General features: G+C 31.0%; 1 protein-coding gene across 2 annotated transcripts; it reads right to left on the bottom strand.

Annotated features, from left to right (window-relative positions):
- On the bottom strand, window positions 1–22,389 carry LOC148621649 (uncharacterized). Of its 2 annotated transcripts, none has more exons than XM_088576242.1 (15): window positions 22,304–22,389; window positions 16,564–16,729; window positions 15,982–16,138; window positions 15,446–15,550; window positions 14,942–15,029; window positions 13,273–13,370; window positions 12,660–12,737; window positions 12,186–12,263; window positions 11,105–11,578; window positions 7,935–8,039; window positions 6,436–6,526; window positions 5,365–5,462; window positions 3,343–3,429; window positions 1,873–1,950; window positions 1–953 (listed from the first exon to the last, which is right to left on the bottom strand). In XM_088576242.1, the coding sequence occupies exons 2-15, from the start codon at window positions 16,716–16,718 to the stop codon at window positions 144–146; spliced, it is 2,502 nt and encodes an 833-aa protein (XP_088432368.1). In that variant the 5' UTR covers window positions 16,719–16,729; window positions 22,304–22,389; the 3' UTR covers window positions 1–143. The 2 variants fall into 2 exon arrangements, with proteins under 2 accessions (XP_088432368.1, XP_088432369.1); XM_088576243.1 differs by lacking the exon at window positions 22,304–22,389 and adding an exon at window positions 21,762–21,901.
- Between the last annotated feature and the right edge of the window lie 468 nt (window positions 22,390–22,857).

Genomic DNA, 22,857 nt, shown 5'->3' with positions numbered 1-22,857 from the left:
TTTCATATGGACTTATAATAAAACAATTCAACTCATATTGCATAAAATAAAAACATCCTGTTATACGTAACAACAACAAACTCTCTAATCAAAACAGTCCGCACACATAACCATGAAGTATGTCCAACAACAGAAAAAATATGTCACTTAAAATGTTGACGTGTTTTCTTGTAATTTAACAGACCACCTCTGCCTCTTGAAGCATTATGGTCTACATACCCCCACATGTTATATTGGGGCACACTCAAGTCCACACCAAGCATCCCCCTCCCCATACCTCTCCTCCCAGTATTGCCCATCCCTAAGTCATAAGCTTGTCCTTGGTTCATATAATCATCATAACTACTGTAATCATTATAATAGCCACCTTTTTTTGTTTGTCTGTACCCACCCGTCTGAGCCACATACTCCCCTGAAGGTAGGTCTAGACCTACACCTCCAAAGTTTTCCCTATATCCTCCTAAATGAGCAAATGTTTCTCCATCATACTGATAATCCTCAGTACCAACATATTTGCCTACTTGGCTAAGTTCAGGATTATTTATCACTGGTTGTTTGCCTTTGCCACGACCTCTCCCTGTTCCAATAGCACCTACACTTTTTTTCTGTCCCTCAGGAGGAGAATTATATTGCACACCTTCTGGAATGACACCACCTCTCTTTTCAATATACATCTGACTTATCTCATCCACAAGCTGGTTTATATCAACTTTAGGTTTACGTGCCCATCTTGGTTTAGATTTAGTTTTTCTTTCTTCCCTTTCTTTTTTTACTTTTGCTACATGTTTTTCAAAATCAAAATCTGCTGGCCTCCTACATACTTGAAATTGTGGTAATTGAATATCCTCATCTGGGAGTATATCCTGCAACATGTGAGGTTTTAGCCAGAGGCAGTCATCAGTGGTACCATTGATATAAGGTGAGGCTCTCTTGAAGAACAGTAAACCATCAATCTAAAAATGAAGAGAGATTTAAAGTATGAAGGTTATATGTAGAGGAAATGCAAAAGAGAAGAAAAACAATTGTTTAAAGATTAAAAATACTTTAGAACCTAAATTTTAAATATGAGTTCCTAATCTCTTTATATGAAATTTGGTTATGTTCCAAGTTATTCCATTATTTTTACAATTTACTTGGATGCAACACATCTTAAAGATAATACTGTCTTTACAATTGGTGAGAAAAAAACAGGGATTGAATTGCAGAATTTTTTTCCACTAGCTAAACTAAGCAGGTACTGAAAATTTACACTCGCTAAATAAAAGTTTTTTGGGTAATTTCTGGACTTTACCTACCAGTATATGACATACAGAATTCCACTAGCAAATTTTAGAAAGTGGAAATTTCCACTGGCAAAATTGAATTTTAACTTGCATTTATTAAGTATTTCCCCTTAAATTTGCTCACTGAAAAACAATTGATACCAAAATGTTATGTAAACCAGAAAATTTTTGTGTAGCCTTTTTTACACAGTTACTTCACTCAGTCTACTTTTGTTCACTTCTTAATTTTAAATCATTCCTTGAAATGTATTTTAAACTTCGTAAAAGAAAGTAAAAATTTCACAACAGTAATGTGTTACCACAAAAATAGTGAAAATAAATCTGCCAGGAAATTTCATGGTTTAAAGATTAACCACAAACAGCTTGTGATTCTGTAGAAGTACATGTATTACTGCCAGTTTGATGCAACTTCTTTCTTTCTTTATTAGTTTTCACTCAAATATGGACATTCTCACTTGATCCTATTTCATTGATTTGTCCATTTAAGTTACATTCTGAAATTCATTACACATATTTGAAATGTCCAACAGGTATCTTGTTGCCCTTAAACTAATTTTCAAAAAAATGTTAATTATCTACTTTGTTTTACCTGATAAGATACATTATTAATTTCATACTCTATAGCCTTCTTGGTACAAGGGACATCATTCACCAAGACAAACTTATGCTAAAAGAAAAAAAATAAACATTAGAGATAAAACAGCAAAACTGTTGTTTATTAAGTAATTGCTACATAAATAAGACTTGCATGTTTAGTTGTTTTTTTATTTTATTTTTTTTTTTTTTTGGCTTTTTTTTAATTTTGTTTATAGGATTTTAGTTACTTTCATGATATAGAAAAATTCTTCAATGATACACTTCTTCATTAATTTAACATTTAGTATTATGATGAAAACAAAAAGTTCTGATCATATTGTCTCTAGTGGGAGACTTTTACGTTCAAGCTAATTTCAATTATTTAGTATTTTTTCACAGAAAATATGTATTTTTTTTAACAAAAACAATCCACAAATCTTACATTTTATGTGGGTAATTCTACATTTTTCATTGATTTTGTGGGAGATTTCCCCAAATTTGGGTGAACAGTAATGGTGTAACCTGTAAGAAGACTGATAAGTCAGAGAGGCCAGATTGCAAGCTATGACAATTTAAATAACAACTTTCTATCGAATGTTCAGAATATTTTTTAGTTCATTTTGTCATTTATCTAAATATGAGAAATAGCCCATGAATTTTAATCCTGACTTCAGTAGAAGTTATATGATGAGGTGTTCAAACAGTGGCAGACGTTTATTTCCTCTCTTACAAACCGCTACAGATAGGCCTTTCAAAATTCTTGGGCATCATCCAAATCATACATTGTTTGACAATTGGATAACGTCACATGAAATCATTCACTTTTTCACGACTGCAAGATTCTTGCATTTTCTGAGAGGGCTGGCTGCAGTGTCTAGAGTGAATTTAGAATGTCAAACGCTGTTCCGGAGCTTGCTAACTGATAGCTATTTCAATGAGAATACCAGTCAAGTCTTTCAGGTGTATCAATTCCCCATGAAAAGTATTGTATTTATTACCTAACAGGCTGAAATAATTCTCTCACATATGCAAATTACTCATAGGTTTAATTTTTACACAGACGCATTATGAGGACATTGTCCTCTATTAAAACTGTTTGAATATTGTATAGCTTTCGAAATTGATTTACATGTAAGTAACATTGATATACATTGACTTTCATGTGAGTAACATTAATTTACATTAATTTACACATAACACTGATTCACATTGACTTTCATGTGAGTAACATCAATTTACATGTGACATTTATTCACACTGACTTTCATGTGAGTAACATCAATTTACATGTAACACTGATTCACATTGACTTTCATGTGAGTAACATCAATTTACATGTAACATTAATTCACATTGACTTTCGTGTGAGTAACATCAATTTACATGTAACACTGATTCACATTGACTTTCATATGAGTAATATCAATTTACATGTAACATTGATTTACATTGACTTACATGTAAATAACATAAAAAATCTTACCTCATTTAATTTTGTAACTCGTCCCAGATCTTTTAGTGATTTCTCATCACTAAGTCTTTGCTTTAACCAGAAATAACGAAAATCCGCCTGAAATAATTGTTTTTCACACATTATAATGATTTTACATGGAAAAACAAAAACTTTCTATGATGAAAGATGTTTCTGCAATAAATAGCTTTGTGAAGCACAGCATGTAAATCACTGATCACTAGGGGCACTATATTAGTTTTATAGGGACTTATAGTTCATTATAGAAACACCAACTGGTTTGAACACAATATAGCACAAAATTGGAAATTCAATTAAAAATTTTAAAATCTGACCACAAATAAAAAAAAACCTTATTTTTTTTAGGTATGGCTCTTTGACCCCTTACAACTGGAAAACTGTAAGAAATATTTGAAATCTGATTGAAAGATTCAGGCAGGGGTTTTCAAAAGGAATCCAATATGCTCAAAGGAGGGATAGTATTTCAACAAATGGGAATGATTTTCACCGCATTGTTTGCTAATGGGATATAAATTCCATTTAAGTAGATCGAACCTATTATATGGTGCACTCTTTTCTGTAATCTTGCAAACTCGTACAGAAGTATGTTATTCAGTGAGCAAATAATGCATGAAAAGATGTAAAAAATTTTTTTAATTGTTTAACGATTTTCTGGCATAAATTTATATATGGTAAAATAACAAGCATTAATTTTATAAAATCTCTTTCAAGGGGGAGATAATTGGTGGGAAAATGTTCTATAGGTCTCACTAACCACTTCCGGGTCAAATGGCCATACACCTTAAGTAGCACCAAAAACATACTAACCCTAAAATTATGCATTGTAAGTGCATTTGTGTGCATTCTGATCAAAAGTAGTCAAAATAAAGCTGAGAATGTGTACTTTAAATTCATATCTGTAATTTACTACGAAAGTGCTTGAATATTGTTTACAAATGTGAGTAAAATGCCTCCATGCTGTCAGTAAGCAGAAAACGTAAAAATTTGGATTTCCAGTATTATTTTATTCAAGTAAATTTTGAGAAGAATTTCTACAATCATCGTACCATTAGCATAATGATTTTGAAAGCCTTATTTTCCAAGCTTAACAAAGGTATGCAACTTAATGATGTCAGTTGTCCTGGAAACTCAAAGTGGAACTTTGAAAATTACTTTTTTTAACATGTAAAGTAATGGAAACGTTAGAAGTGGTTATTTAGACCAGAAATGTAATGAGAACTATTTTTCTTTTTTAATATTACAAGAAGTTAAGCTTGGTGACCCTCAACTGTCTTTCTGGAATATGAAATAATGTCAGATGAGTGTTTTTTATAAATGAATTTTTAAGAAATTTTGTTTACCATATTTTTAATATTAAGCAAACCAGAATCTAAATAAAATGTTGTAAAAAATACAAGTATTAAGGCTTAATTATCTCCAAATTAAGTTTTTTTTTTATCATAAAATTTTACAGTATGTTCATTCAAGGTCATCATTAAGAAATATTAGGAAAAACAATCTGCTAAAAGCATTTGTATGATCTACCTTAAATACTTTACCCGGAAACTTTTTCAGGGAGATAAAACAAATTGTTACAGAACAATAGTTTATAATCATATTGAATCTATCAAAAGATAGCCTCATAAAAAAGTTAGACAAACTTTACCTTATTTACTTATAATATAACAGTCAGGAAAGCATAGGAGTGAGGGATGTTAGTTTTGAATATGACAATGTTGTGTAGTTACTGATAAACCTCATTAGAAGGCATACACTGATGATATTCACGGAATAGAGTTGGTCTTCATTTAAATAAATAGCAATCACCTGATGAACTTTCTTTGGTAATAACTGAATAGTTGAGAAAGAGATTAAAGACTTTATATCAAACATAGCTTAAAATACCCATTGAATGATAGAACATCTCAATTGTCATGTTAACAACCTAAAGAAGTTTGTCAGCTACTTGTTTTTAAATCAAGGAAAGAACAATTTGATCCTCTGAACTTCAGCATTGTATGTGCTACAACTTACATCACAATCCTGTAGGTTTTGATCTTTCCAGTAGATAACATCAATTATATAGAATGTGTTCTCTGATTTACTGAAGATGCAATCCACAATACAAGTACCTGTAGAATTAGACACAAAGATGACCAAACGATGACAGATTTATTTTCATTCTCATCCACATCTACTTATTTTGTACATTTTATAAAATTTCACATTTAAAGTGCTAGAATCTAAAACTGAGTCATAATAATGAATATAACTGAGAAAAAAAAAGAATTTGACAATGAAAGCACATGGTTCATGGTATAATAAAGATGAATAGACAGTTCTTTAGTTTTAGAAGTGTCAGAGGATGCAGAAAAGTGAGTAACTTCAAAGTTACACTACATTGATACTGGAAAATTGAGTTATAATAATAATAAAATCTTTTATTTTGAGAGGGTTACAGTTAGTTTACAAGTTAATCTTACCCTCTCACACAAAACTATACTAAAACACACACACACAATTAAACAAGCTATCTCCCTTTGAAGATGAAATTATAATGCATTTCATATAATTTATACCTTGAATTACTGAAACTAAAATAAGAAATTAATACTATTTCTGCATTTAAGATAATGTTTTGAATAAGAATTCATGTTTTATTTCCAATTATGATTCACTTACTGCTGCATTCTTACAGAGAATAGTACTTAATTACAGGTATTGTATAATTACGATTTAGTCATTTGTATCACTCATTTGCAATAAAGGGAAATAGAGACATTTGTAAAACTTGAGTATAACTGAAATAAATTTTATTTGACCAGTTCATCTACTGAAAATTAACATTCAGCCACAAAAAATAGATTCACAAGAGTCAGAACTCAACCATGCATGAAACAAGGAGCATTTCAACTTTTACTTACACCTTTCATTAAAAAATTCTAAAAAAAATAAATAAATTGTATCAAAATCTGTTAAGAAATATAGGTTTGAGATTGCTTACAAGGTTTGATAGACAGACACATGGACTCCTAGCATTTTTAAGTCCCTTGGTGACGTTGTGATGGTAACAAAATGATCTCATTCTTATAAGTAATCACTTACTACCTCTCCCACTGTTAGGATTACCACCTGGGAGGAGGGATCGAAACCCATCTTTGACTACACCCATCTTATTCTGGGAGCAAGTTGTTCCCTAAAATGTAACAATAAATTTGCTTCAATCAAAAAGAACAAAGTAAATGGAATTTCTTCTTCCATCTCAAGAGTAACTAGTATATTTAACAGAGTATTATATTTATATAAGGAAGGAGAACAAATAAATATTATACTTCTATATATACAGGGTACGTAAATATTTTTCATAACAGGTAAATTCATTGAAAGGAAACATTACATCATTAAATATAGCTTAGATTCCAAATCAAATATTATACACAACTTTGATATGATATGCATCTGTCCATACAAATAATTTATATTAAAATATGGTTCATTTTTTCCATACAGTTGTCATATACAGTAAACCAGTCTTAATTTAACATGCTACAGTTTCACTTGTTAGGACAAGACTCCCGTAAGCCTGAATCACTCACCTGGTTAATTTTTTGCCTTAGGCCTTATCATAAAGATCATTTCAGCAAGTGAAATTTTCTTTCTATCTATCATAATTTTCAAGATATTGGCTGAAAATTGTAAAAAAAAAAACTAAACGTCATTTTTAACATTTCAAGGGCAATAACTCTTAACAAGGAGTTGCCCGACAACTTTGATCTCTTGGAAATTTTTGTGGGCCTTATAATAAAAATCATTCCAGCAATTGAAAGAATTTGGCTAAACTCAACAATTTGGAGATACATGAGAAAAACTTCTGACTCCTTTGTTCTTATTTTTGTTACGGCGGCCATGTTTTTCAACAGATCAAAAATTTTCATAACAGTTTTATGCAGAACATCCTAAGGAACATTCATACCAAGTTTGGTTCTGATTGGTCAAGTAGTTTCACAGGTTTGAAAAAAATAACATTAAGAATAGGGATAAAACATCGAAAAAGTGCAATAACTCTAACATGACTTAACAGACTAAAGCTAGAATTTGAACAGAGATATATCTCATCATCCTAGCACTTTAACTCATGTCAGAATTTGACTAAACCTAACTGTTTTGGAGACATATGCAAAAAACTACTTATGATCCCTATGTTCTATTTTTTGTAACAGCAGCCATGTTTTTAGACGGATAAAAAATCCACACATCAGTTCTATGCAGAATACCCCAAGGAATATTCATACCAAATTTGGTTCCAATTGGTCAAGTAGTGTCAGAGAAGAAGAGTTCTAGAAAATTGTTAACAATGACCGATGACAGATACCAAGTGATGACTTACTGGTATGTGTTTTCCAATACATATTTCATTTAGATAGATCTGAGATTCATTTGATTAAAGAAAAGACTGGTTTTCCCATCCTTTCTAATCCAAGTACACATTGCAAGATAACTTCAGTTGTTCTAGGTTTTACTGTATATTTCCCAAACAACTCTCTCCAGAAATCAACATTCCCATCTTGTCCAAACTTAGTCTTGGCAAACTGTTATAAACCTACCATGCCTGAAACAACCATTTGTCTTTTGCCAGTAGGACATGCAATCATGAACCAATCTGTCTCAAACTTATCTGGTAAAGCTGTCATCCATTCTGACTGCATTAACTAAAACAGGATTTGAAGTGCAATGTGTTAATTTTTTAAAAAATGATCAGATGAGTTTTACTCAGGTTATTGTGAATAAACAAAAGTTTAACGTAAGAACAACAATGACAATAACAGGATGATACCTTTATACATCCCCAATTTTTAATGCGGTTGTATATAAATCTCAAAATCTCATACTGAGATCTTCATCAAATCTTCAATTTCATGCAATCTGATTGTACAAAATTTGAGTTGGCTAAATATTTTATGAAAATCTCAATTTGACATTTTTTTTAATAAAACAAGGCTATTGTGCTAATATTTTTAACACCGGATGACTACTTTTAATTCCATGACATTAATCAGTTACTATAAAAGTTAAAAATATTTTCAGCCCTAAGTATTTTAAGTTTTTGGTCACCCAGGTCTAATTCTTAAACCATAACCAACTTAATTATTTTAATAAACCACTGCACTAAACTACATGATACACCTCCCCAGAATCTCATAACTGGAAACAAAAAATTGCAAACATAAAAAAAAACAACAAATAAACAAACAAAAACAAAAGGGAACTATGAAACTTTTACAGTAATGATTAAATTGTCAGACAATTTTTCACTGAGGCAAGCTGCGGTCCAAGTGGCAAAGAGTTTTGCACAATGCTCTAAAAATAACGCATTTTTATGTCACATACATGTAATCTGTGTTTTGTGTCACAGACTAATATTTTTTTTTATGACTGACTAATCATCTATGGATTCAGGTTGCATGGTTTCCAATATGACTACTTGTTTTGCTGTTTAGTTTTACATGTTCTTGGCTTTGACTACCGGTACTTTTTTGTTTGCCTACATATGCTTTTTGACCAGTATTTATTTTATAAGTAGTTTTTTCTCCATTGCTCTATTCTACTAAAAAGATGTTTATACAAAAACTAGATACCACTTTTAAGTTAGAACTTTTTTTGTATTGCATAAATATCTTTTCCCGAATTCCACAACTACAAAAAGATCATACACTTGTTTTGTTATGATAGCTAAATAGTTTGAAACCACTGTATAAACTAGGAAACTGACTAAATTAAAAAGGGCCTTGCTCCAAATGAAGTATTTACGAACATGTTTTAACCCTTTTGAAGATATGTTAACAATGCTGTTATTTACTACTTTACAAACTACAATGGAAGTTTTTTTTTAGACTTTGCATTCAAATCAAATGAGATCAAATTTAATATGCTCATCTTCAAATGTAATACAACTTTAACAAAAATTTGATTATCAAAATCTATGATCCTGCTTTAAAAAAGCTGTCCAAAATATTTATCCAATAGAGCAAAATTAATAAAAACATAGTCTTCAGGATTTTGTGGAGTTTTTGTTGACATTTGCAGTTCCAAAATCGGTTAATGAAGTTTTTACATCATGTACATTTCCCCCAATTTTTAGCTAAATTAGTTTAGTACATTTCAAAATGATAATTTTAAGTGCATGTAATTTTAGTTCAACACCATGTTAACATTTTGAGATATTGTGTTAATGAAATCAGATTTTCAAAATCTATCAACTTCTCTTCAATTTTTTTTAAAAATTATTAATAAAATTTTAACCAGTTTCAAATATGCATATTTCAAATGGTAATAAATACTTCATGCACAAATTACAGTTCAACAGTAGGTATTAGTTTTATTTTTGATAGACATAGACAGAACCTAAACTATAGAGCATCCTGTTCTGTGATGCACAACACTTTTGATTGAGTAACTATTATTTGTTCTTTTTTTTTAAACTGCTATGTCAGATTTTTCTTTTGCAATGGGGATTTGATCTCTCTGTTCAGGAGCTAATACAATGACTTTCAAAATGTAGATGACTTTTATCACCTCGTGAATATTCATTTTTACATCTTTCTTTTGCTTAGATTTGTTTTTGCTACTTCAGGAATTAGGTATCGGTCTTTCTAAAATCAGACAGAAGGTGATTCATGCATGTTAAAAACCCACCTAAAATCAGACAGAAGGTGATTCATGCATGTCAAGAGCCCACCTAAAATCAGACAGAAGGTGATTCATGCATGTCAAAAACCAAACAAATTCAGTTTTATTTCTTGTTCATAAACAATAACTGATCACGTAACCAGTCTTAGTTTTTCATTTGGTTGTACTTTTGAGATAAAAATTATATAGATTGTACATGAAATTTGCACTTTGCAAGAGTTACTGTTCTTCATTTGGCTTCATTTGGTTGCTTTTAGTGGGAGATAAATGTATGATTACCATTGGTAGTGTCTGAATTTTATGTGGACTGGTACTTAAGAAATAAAAATAGTTCTGCAAAAAACAGATCTGTAGAGACAATTTGAATGAAGTATGTCATGAACAAAAATGAATTCATGGGATATGCTAGTTCTGACTAAAGTCCTATAGTTTTTTTGTTTTTTTTTTCAGATTATGATTTCTTTATCATAGTGGCACTATGTTAAATGTTAAGACAGACAGCCATCATGGATAAAGTGAACCAATAACCTAGCAACATATTTTCTTGATTTTTAAATGGCTACAACAATATGATGAATTTGAAAAAAAAATATTTACATATATTAAAATCCAATGTTTTAATTATTTGTGAAAAATATTTAAAGGCTTGTTTGCTTTATTCAAGATGGCTGCTTCTTCTGTAAAAACCTGACACCAATAAAATACATGTATTATAACAAAATTAATTTTATTTGTGACAAAGTCACTACAGTGAAACATTTAAAAAGCAAACTGGAGGGAATAATCCTAACAGTCAGAATATAATCTTGATAAAAACACTTTCTTACTTTTTTCAATAAAGTTAATTTCTCCTGGAATAGTATGGAATCAGGATAACAGCTTATATATTTTAGAATAAAAATACAAGATTTAACTGTTGCAGCCATTTAAATTTGAGATTTTGATGCATTTTTTTTTAAAATGAAAGGTTAAAATGGTAATTTCACTCAATTCCATCCCCTCCTCCTTCATGAATTTCAATCATTCCACTAGAATTTTGATCTATTTGTTCACTTTGTCCACAATCATGACCTTGACCTTTACTCACTTCCATTTCTTCACTATCTTGAAATTGTCCTTCATTGCAATAATAGTCCTGGTTGCTGTAGTAATCCTGGTATCCATGTCCATAACCATATCCATATCTTTGTTCATAGCCATACCCTTGATCATAACCATGTCCTTGTTGATAGCCTCCAAAACCTTGCTGTTTATTTCTACGTCCTTTTTTCTTTTTCCCCTTTTCTGGGCTTCCCCCTTCCGTTTCACCCTTTGCTTCTCGCTCCTTTTGTCTAGCCTCCTTTTTAGATTTGATTTCTTCTTCTTTTTTCTCCTTTTCTTTTGCTACTAGTTCCATATGAGCAGCATATGTAGTATAATTGTCAGGTCTTTTAGAAGAAAGTTTGTCAGGCACAGGTATATTTAGGATTTCTGGAAGCATGTATGGTTTGAGCCATACCACTAATGGTGTTGAACCAAATGTATAGTGTGTCCTCTTGTGGTAGAACAGTAAACCATCAATCTTAGAAAACAAAAGTTTAGAATATAGCATATAATACACAAACTAATAAATGAAGATCAATAAGGCAGTTATAGACTTGTGTCAATTAAAATTAAGTGCAATATTCACACATCTTTTATTCATTCCATGACAAATGACCAATGTCTTTGTTTTGTTCTGGACCAAAATAATATGAAATTTACAATTTTATGATTCTTTAATTGTAATGTTAATAGTATATTGTATATGACAATTACAATGTCTGACCAGATCTAAGCATTTAACAGATTTATGACCAATTACTTACTGATAGGTTACAGATACAAATCATGACTAGTGACCAATTTCATTACAGTTTTAAATACCACATAGCAGATATATTTTGCAGGGTACAAATTTTGGCATATTTGAGCAGTCTGTCTTAAAATGTCAAAATAAATGCCCCAAAATATTTACTATTGGCTTAAGTACCTTGTGCACAATCACCAACATATTTCATTTACATTTTTGCCTAAATATTGCCAATTTTTGCACAAGCCAAAATAACCTGCCATACATTAACAGATGATCAATTTATCTTCATTTCATTTTTAATATGAAACTAAATTTATACATGTCATTTATTTACCTCATATGCTGCACCATTAATAGCTGTACTAACAGATTCTTTAGTTGGTGGACAGTTAGGTAAGGGTAAAAATCTATACTAAAATACAAACAAAATATTATACATGTAAGGAAAAAAACCAAAAAGTTCAGACATTTTTTATAAAAACAATTAATATTTATTTGTACTCCAGAAATGTTGTTCTATTGTGAACTAACATATTCCAGTTATTACATGTTCTTTACTTGGCAACTCTGAAGTCCTACAATCTTTAATATCAAAACAGTGGAAAGGTAGCCTCATATTAATTTAGTATATCAAATATAAAATAAACCAACAGGCAACAAAAAACATGACTTTTCACCAGGTTTGATGGGCTATTGTCAATAAATAATTGTCCTCTTACAAATGATAAACACAGGAGTTCTTATTTTAAAATTCTGTTTAGAATCAAGGTTTACAAGTAGTATTTTATTCAATCTGTTCTTTACTTACTGGATTATCTTCTGTTTTTGTCATAACTTCTGATGTTTCGGACATTTTACTGTTCAACCAGAAGAACCTAAATTCAGTCTACAACAGAAACATGGGATTCATTTTTATGTATTAAAAAGTACTGTCATTAAATGGCTATGCTTATTATCTTTTTCAGTGGGAACTTTCTTTAATTCTTACCCTTTTATTTCTAATTGTAATCCATGGTATGAAAATATTTTGACCTCTGAGAAGAGGATATCATGTGTTATTCACAAGCTTTATCATATTGAGCCATTCATACTTCTCTAATATGAAAAAACTTTCACTATTCAAGAAAACATAAGATGTTCAAAATTTAAAAACAGGTGTTCTGTGGTAGTTAATTAGGACACATTGATTGGTATAATGTAGGGCAAAATTCTACCTAGAGAGCTATCTAAAGTATTCACAAGCCTAGCTAAATTTGTATTGAAATTGAAACTGGTCCATTTCAACTAGCTACAATTAAATTAAATTTGTGTCAGCTGTTTCCCAGAAGATATAATAAGAACATTTCTTGCATGGGGTTCAAAATACTATAAAGCCAAATTTATTAAAACAGATGTCAAATGTTTTTACAGATAAGAATTACCTCACTATCATATATGGGATGATTTTTCCAACACATTATGTCCAAAATGTAGTAGATACCCTCTGCTTCATTATATATGCAATCAAGAATGGCATTATCTGAAATCAAACAGGGAAGTGCTAATTTCAATCTCACAAATCAGTACAAATTGAAATGTACTACAGTTGAAACAAACATCATAAGGCTATTTCCCTAACCCGAAATTGTGTATGTTTAACCATTACTTATACACATAGTTTGCTTTATATAATGCTATTAGCTTGTTCTTCTAGTGAATAGTTCAAAGGACAAATTTGCTACTATGGTATAATAATTTAATTTCATAAGTAACATGCATTCTGATTGGATAAAAAATTTTGACCCTAATTTGTAATGTGACTATATGATGTCATCAGCCTTTATTATGACTGACTCGTCGAATTTCAGTCATTCCTTATTATTTTCAATAAGTAAATCATAAAAACAGGTTGATAATGTCATACAGTCATTCCTTAATTACCTTTTTTTTGCATTAAATGGACATTATCAAATGAAATAAATGCTATATTACTGTAGTGAAATAGCCAAAAAGGAAAAAATTGAAAAAAACTGCCTTTATTAAGGCTTAATGATACTGAAATCAAGTTTGTTAACCTTTACTTTTTACATTAATTCTCAAGTATTTTCATTCAAGGTCATATTTGAGATAACCTAGGAAAATCAATCAACTAGAAATATTAGGTATGATCTACTTAAAGACTTTAAAGTACCAGTCCAAATAAAAATCAGACACTGCCTATAGTTAGGTAATTTAAGGTGAAGAAAAACCAACCGAATAAACAATGTTATTTTGGTCTTCAGATGTAATATTTTTAGGTAACATTAGACTTCTCTGTATTTACATCTGCACCTTTGAAAAAATTGTAAATTCATCTCACACTAAAATCAACCAAGTCAAAGTAAATCAAGAACAATAACTCATACAAAGTGCAAATTTCAAGTACAATCTATGTAAAATTTAGCTCAAAAACACCAAACGAAAAACCAAGACTGGTTAAGCTATACATAAAATATGCCTAGGTTCTCAGGCCATTTTTTAAAAAAATTGATGCATGATGGAGGCTTCTTTTTTTTTTTTTTTATCAGAAGCAAGTTTTCTCTTTTTCAATAAATTTCATTGAATTGAACAAATCTGTAAACGTACAGGATGTTGAAAAGTTAAATAAAATACTCCATGGCATTTAAACTTCACTAGAATATAAGATGCGACAAGAAATAAGAGCCATCTCTCTGCCACAAGACAATGTTTAATAACAGCCTCATTCCCATCATGCTTTTTACCTTTTTGTCAAGTGCACTGACAATTCTGTTAACTAATTAAAAGTCGATTCTAGACTGGATATGAAAATTTCTGGAACAGATGTAAAATTTCTGGATTTTACCGTAATAAAATCACAGATGCGGGAGAGTTTTTAGGGATGCAGTGGGGCCTGAGAACCTAGCATATTTTTTTAGCCTTAAGTGGTCTTTAACTGATTCTGAATAGGAAATAGTAAAAAAGTAAAGTTGGTGGGTGTTTGACATACATGAATCACCTCCTGTCTGATTTTTATATAGACTGCTACTTACTACACGATATGAATTAATTCCAAAAAAAAATCATATATGATGAAAATTTTCCAAAAGAAACCTTTAAATGTATCTGTGTTACCACCAGGAAACTTCGACTTGAATTCTGACACTTTGTATCCACTTTTAGCATAGGCAGTTGTCCTTCCCTGTTGATGGAAATTAAAAAATAAAATAATAAATTAATGTTGTTTTTATTATCGCAAAATATGGGAATGACATAAAATTACAATATGCAAACTTGTAACATTATTAATGGATGAATTTTCTCACTACTGCAAAGTTCAATGCACACATAATTTCTAAATAAACAATATCATAAATTGTAGTTCAGTTCAAAGTTCAAAGATGTACAAGTTTATCTGAATGTTCTAATATACCCTTCTCAATTATTTCCTTTGTTTTTTTCAACAGTCTTTATTTGTAAAAAAGTGCCTAGATTTATCATATTAGGTCATATATTTATTTATACAATATTTACACATAATAAACCAAGACTTCATATACATTTATAAATGTTTGTGGTGGACTAACAAGTTCATCTTATCATTTAAGCCAGACATACCCTTGATGCAATTACAAGGCATCTTTTACCAACAGGACAAACAACAGTTAACCATTGTTCTTCAAAATCATCAGGAACTTCTACCAACCATTCCGAATACATTAACTGAAATGGAGAACACAAACTAAAAACATTTTCAAAATTGTTTAAATTTTGGACACTAATTTTATTTAGTTCTTAATACTTGTTTTGAAATGTTGGTTTGAAAATATTTTAGATATTGGGTTTGTCTCAAAATTACTTGTCTCATACTAATCTGCTTTTTTCGGTTGTTAACATCCTTACTGTAATATATTTTTTTCCTAAGTCTTCAATTATAAAGTTTAATCAAAATTGGTCAGAAAAATGGGTCAATTAAATAGAAGAATAGGTATAAATATAGAGACAAAGTAACATCACACTTTCTATGGTCCCATGGTCTTTAATTATCTAAGGTATATAAAACCGTATTATACATTATATTTTTACATGTAAACTATGAATCATATACTTTTGGCCTTACTGTCAAAAGTTTGACCAATCTGTCAGTTTATTACCTGATTCCTGTAATATTTTCCAGGTCGTCTCATGTTAACTTTATCATCTGTAACCTGTATTTCCATAGACTCCTGTGAGTCTACAGACTCGGCATCTGTTTTGTCCCATACTCCTTCTGACAAGTTCCGAATGTGACTTAGAAAATCAAATCTGTGTCTGAAAAAATTGGATTTATTTTTTTGGTTGAAGTTAGGGACAAATGTTACATTTTTTCATATCTACAAAAAAAAAATTGAGCATTTATTTCTTCAAAAAACATTGTACAATTTCAGTCACATGTATCTAAAAATATTGAACATTGTAAACCAGGAAATTTTCATGTTGTCTTTTTTCATGGTTTTTGTAAATAATCTACTTTCGCACTGATTTAAATCTGCAATAGCTCCTAAAATTGCTTTATAATGTCCTGTGAAAAAAAATTCACAAGAAACCTTAATTTTCGTGTCAAAGGCTGGACAGCAGCAAAAAAATAAAACTTCAGCAAAATTTCACACTATAAATCAAACAAATGTCTATAAAAACAAAAATATGGTCTGGTAAAAAGTATGCAAGTACATGTATTATGGTGTGAAAAAACCTACTTCTTTTGTTCCTCTAGAATTCTTTTTCTCCTCGTTTCCTGGTTGATACGATTTCTGACCTTATATTGAGAAAACCTAGGATGTTCAGCTGCTGTACTATTGGGATCACTACTGACAGAGAAATCACAAGCCAATTTGGCTGTTAATTCTTCCATTGTTATACCCTCTGAAAAAGAAATACAGGTATATTTTTAACACATGTACATGTATGTTTACAATAGACATGTAATATAAAAGGTCTCTAGGATTACTGAACCATTTCTTCTTACCCATGGCAAGTATTGTTCATTTTTTATCACTAACTTTTCAATGGTAAGAAGAAATTTTCAAGAATTTTAGGGCACTGTACACAATTATTTCTATAAGCAAACTACATGTAATTAGCAAAATATACAGTATTACCAGTAAGAAAATTGAAGAACCGATCAGTGATACTTTCAGAATTTTTTTCAAAACTACTACTGTCCTCTTCATTTGAATATTATGTGACATCTATTTTTTTAATGAAAAATTCTGTAAAATGATGTAAATGATCAAATGTTGAATTTGTGTTCAAATTAAAAAGGGAGGTAATCAATGTACTAGCATTTTAAATTTTTTGGTTAAAAACACACTTCACTAACCCATTCAGCACTTAGACTACATATTATAGAAAATAATATGATGTCCAAGGCACTTAGAAAAACTTTCAAAAGAGGAAACAGATGTCTAAGGGACTTAGAAAAACTTTCAAAAGAGAAAACAGCCTTATTAAATCAAGGCATATAATATTACTACATTCAGACCTGCTAGACCAAAGACAGTGATCAAATTTAAGGGGAAATACTTGTTAAAATTTGCCAGTGGAATTCTATATGATTGACTGATTGATTGTTGTGGTTTAATGCCCAAGCAGCAATATTTCAGCTATATTCAGGCAATTAACATGAGATGGGTGATAACATGAAAAAGGGATGGGACAAAAGGATAATAGGGTTGACAAATTTTGATTGCCACCGGAAATAACGAGGGATGGGTCGGGTCGGGCAATTTAGCCTCCTGTGGCAGAGCCCTATGGTTGCTACTCCGGGAGAATACCACAGAAGGGATCTTTAACGTGCGAGAAATGCGGCATCTTTCCCAACACGGTGCACCACTATGGTTTGCAGTCAGGTTTTCCGTATTATGGCCTGACGACCCCAGCATGTAACATGCCATGGGATACCCCATTCCACCACCTGGGGCACACAACCCAGTTGCTCTGTGGGCAGAGTGCCCTAGCGAACGACCAGGGTTCTGAGCACTATTTAATCGCCTTTTATGACAAGCTCAGTGCTATTGCGGGCCAATTCTTTTCTCACCCGGATTCGCACAGGGCTGGAATTATATATATCTTATAGGTTAAGTCTAGAAATAACCCCAAAAAACTTAAATTTTGCAAGTGCTAATTTTCAGTATTGCTTAATTTAGCAAGTGGAAAAAAATTCTAAAATTCAATCCCAGAAAGAAACTTATTTTTATTCTGTTTTTACATGTACATTAAAATATCTGAGGGCTTCTTCTCAAAGTAGTGAAGATATGTAAAGGAAGTAAATATTAGGGCAGTATTGCTGCCACCACACCTTGCCACGAGACAGCACTACTGCCACCACACCTTAACATGAGGCAGTACTACTGCCAGCACACTTTGACATGAAGTAGAACTACTGCCACCCCACCTTGACACAAGAGCAACTAATTTTAAAAGCCTGCAATAAAACATCATTCATCAAGTAAGGCCAAAAAATGAAAGTCTTGTTTTCTGCCCCCCGGAGCCAGATTCCCTCCTCACCTGGTTCATTTTTCAACTTTCAACAGCAATAACTCTAACAAGAAGTCGTCTGACAGTAACTATAACAAGGAGTCGTCTCACAACTTCGATCCAATTAAGACTTTTGTAGGCCTAATCATAAAGATCTTTAATCAAATGAAAGTTTTAGTTTTCAAGATGATAAAAACTGCAAAAACTGTCATTTTCTAACTGTCAAGGGCAATAACTCTTCACAAGGATTTATCTCAAAACCAAAAACTAATATAGACATATAAAGGCCTTATCACAAGGATAATTTTATCATTGAATTTTTTTTCTTTCAATTATAGTTTCACAACAATGGCTGAAAACTGCAAAAAATGTCATTTTTTGCCTTTCGATGGAGTCATCTTACAACTTAAGACACAATTTAGACTTTTATAAGCCTAATCATAAGAATCATTTCATCAACTAAAAATGTTTTCTATCTGTTGTAGTAACCAAGTAATTGGCTGAAAACTGCAAAATAACTGTTTTTCAACTGTCAAGCAAGGAGTTTGACTGAAAAAACATTTTGTAGGCCTATTCATTAGGATTATTTCATCAATCGAAAGTTTTTTTTTTCTTTCTATTACATTTTCCAAGATAATGGCTGAAAACTGCAAAAACTGTCATTTTTCGGCTTTCAAGGGCAATAAATCTATCGAGGCTCTCGATAAGGCTGAATCGCTCACATGGGAAATGATGCCCTACTGACTAAGAAAGTAAAGGTGTAATGCTTTGTTACCATGTTCGAAAAAAATTCCTGAAAAAGAGCATCTTCTGATGAATGCTGTAAGTTCAAAAAGTTACCTTAAGCAGTATAATATGTTTGAAATGCCTTCAAAGTGTTTTTAGAACAGCTGGAAAAAATTTGGCCAGAAGCCCCCCATGCCCTGTTATCCCGCAAGGTGAAAAGGGGGGGGGCATTAGGTCACTATAAATTTGCTGAAAAAGAACATAAAATGAAGTTAAATCATGGCATTACAACATTTTCAACATCACTTTATCTCAAAAGACCATGTTTACTACATTTGTATATAACCAAATATCATTGAAAAAAAATGTAGCAATTAGCAGGAAAAGGCAGCCATTTTGAAAATGGTCACCCAGAACAAATTTTTGTTTTTGAAATTAGAATACCATGATTCCTCATTAAACCAAAAATCATTGGAATCCGAGCAACTGCTAAAAATGGCTGCAAATTGACAGCCAATTTAAAAATTCAACTAAAAAAAAAAAAAATTTCAATATTGCCAGTCAACTCAGAATATAATGTATCTCATATGAGTTGCTTTTAGCTTTCATTCTTCCTTAACTTGTACAACTAGTAATGTTATCGCGAACTGTGTTCACATTTAATAAACTGACAAGTTTTCTGTTCATGTTATATACTAGTTTGACAGCACATTTGATAGTGGCAGGAAGCCCCTGTGCTTGAAAATGGACAGGTTTCATGTTGGTCAGACACAGAAGTTATGATGACTGGTGCCACAGTCAATGTATCATCTTTACAAAATGTTTACATAAAAAAAATAATTAAATCTTCGCCGAAAATATCAATGTGTTAAAAAAAGTATGGAATAATCTTAAAAATTTTAGTTTCTACAAAGAAAGACCAGTGTGAATGGACATGTGTCACATTTGCCATCTGGAATGGCAGAATTGATTTAAAATGTGCCGGACTGAATCATGTGCCAAAAAAATCTTTTTTGGTGTGCAAACTTTGTTTTTGTTTTCCAAGTTTGTTAAATGTGTATTTTGTATAATTTCTGAATGAATTTTAATCGTTATTTGTTAAATCAGATACAATTTCAATCGTATTTGTACTATTTTGTATAAAAAGAATTTCTCACAATTTCCACATTACTAATGTATATGAACAGTTATGATTCTATGTGTTATTGACTCAAACCAGATGTGTGGACGATTAGCCTGTAGAGGCTCCCTGTCTGCGAATGCTTAGACAAGCAGCCACTGCCAATACTTTTTATCTCAAAGGCATAACAACCAAATGAGAAAATAAGACCTGTCTGTAAGTGTTTCAGAACAATAAATAAAAGTGAATTCAGTAGGTTTTTGACATGCATGAATAACCTTCTGTCTGATTTTTAAAACGACTGCTACTTACTTTTTAAAGTAAATCCCATATAAAAACTCACTTGAGCTATTGGTAAGCTAAATGTAGGGTAAGTAAATAAGGTATTTATTATAATTTTCAAAAACATTTTACATTATTCATTGAGTTAATGGGGAAAAATCTAGACTTCACAATGCTTAAACCAAAATCATGACAACAAAATGTTAAGGGTAGACAAGAATAGGGTAGGTAGGGTAACAGGTAGACCAAAATGGTGTAAAAGGGGAAAAAGAGAGTGACTTACAGTAGGAGCATATAATTTGATGCATTGTCACATAGATAGAAAGCCGATCAAGAACTGTGTGGACAGTATTTTACCGGTCAGCAGGAGACACGAAAAATGGTAGGGTCTAAAATGTGCAACCTGCACCCGTACCAACTTTTCCCCGTACCCAAATAATGTCTTGCTAAGATATTCATTCTCACGGCATATTAAGAACTAAAAATTGCATGAGATGTGGAAAAGTCTGTTTCAATTTATATCTAATCTAGAAAATGATGTATAGTTCTTGTTTGATCGGTCTTCTGAAGTCAAAGGTCTAAAATGTGTAACCAGAAGTTGCCGTACCAAACTAATTATAAAAGAGTTCTTCGTGATGTCATCACTTACCTGTCATTTGGTTTTAGTTGGCAAAAAATCCAATGAGTGGCATAGGGTATCAACTTAAAATCATCATAACTTTTTTCATTTTTAAAGATAATTGAAAAATTCTTTTGGTTCCCAAAATTGCAAGTAAAATTCTTTTTATCAATGGAATTTTTAAATAAATATTCAGTAATTAAACTACATGTACATAAGATTTTAATTATAATTTTATACAAAAATAGAGGTTTACATATAAATATCACTACAAATTTATTTTTTCAAGTAAAACAGTTATAAATTCACATACATAATATGAATTATTTTATCTAAATGAAACATATTACAGAACCAAAATTGGATATAAAATAACAAAGTTATAAAGTTTTGAAAATTGGGATTCTAATCATGAAATTGTCAATTGTTTATTTAGTTGTTTATTTGCCAACCAATTTGACACTTAATGATATGTAAATTAGTGAATATGACATCACTAATGAGATTGGCAAACTCTCCTATTGACTATTTCTCACTTTCCTATCCAAATTTTACTGTTTTCTAAAAATCATTTAAAGGTTAAAACTTCACTGTAAGACTTTTGATAAAGTTTTGAAAGATTTGACATTTTTTTAAAAATGAAGCGATTGAATTTGAATTCCGTAGCATACCTAGCGTCAATCCCCGTGTCAGCAAAGAATGGATACGATTTTATCCAGAATGAATAACAAAGTCTTATAAACAGAGTCTGATGCCATTTTAAGTCATCGTCAATGAAAATTTTGATAATATCATGATGTTCTAATGTCAAATATGCATTAAAATTGTACAGATAACAAAATTTAATTTTGATTTAATTTGGGTACAGGAATTTCGGGTTACACATTTTAGACCTCTTGAAATGAGAAAATCTTAAAAAATCATTTTTTTCGCCGAACATTTAAAAATCATTAAATCTAGCTTAACCATGTACCAAATTTCAGGTGAAAATATCATGTAATAATGAAGAAATAGACAAAATAGTATTTAGGTATGGGGAAAAGTTGGTTCGGGTACGGGTACGGGTTACACATATTAGACCATACCACGAAAAATCGACTTATCATTCTGTGTTACCGACTTTCATGCCGTAACTAATTGTGCACCATCCGGTAATATTTTTCTATACTTGGAACATAGTCGGTATATATTTTTTTCAATTTGCATAACTTACTTCAGTTTGCGAGGTTTATTGGTGTTTTTGTTTTTTCGCCAGCAAAACGTCCAACCGGAAGCACGATGAAAACATTCTTGTCAACCCAAAGCAAATTCGTCCCAACGGTATGATCGATAAAATAAGCAAGGGAACGAAGATTCTTGTGGAAATCAAAAGAAAGCAATCCATTGACAAATATCGGACACTGAAAACGGACACACACAACAAAGAACATAGAATGGGAGAGTTCTTCGTGACTGTGATTTGGTTTTGGTTGGCAAAAAATCCATTGAGTGGCATGGGATATCAACTTTAAATCATCATAACTTTTTCATTTTTTATGATGATTGAAAAATTCCTTTGGTTCCCTAAACTGCCAATAAAACTCTTTATACCTAGAGATTTTTTTAATAAATATTCAGTAATAAGATTATATTAGCATAAAATTTTAATAATTATGGCATGCCAAAGTGGACAAAAATGAGCATTTTCTATTATTAAAAATGATTTTTTAATATTACAAATTCATTTTCTAATATTACAAATTAGATTTCTTGTACCACAAAACACTT

This window comes from Perna viridis, chromosome 3 (assembly GCF_037379345.1).
Source record: "Perna viridis isolate PV_CMFRI_1.1 ecotype Kerala chromosome 3, ASM3737934v1, whole genome shotgun sequence".
Classification (NCBI taxonomy): Eukaryota; Metazoa; Mollusca; class Bivalvia; order Mytilida; family Mytilidae; genus Perna; species Perna viridis.
The sequence above is the reverse complement of the archived record's forward strand: the minus strand, read 5'-3'. Positions and strand labels throughout refer to the sequence as shown.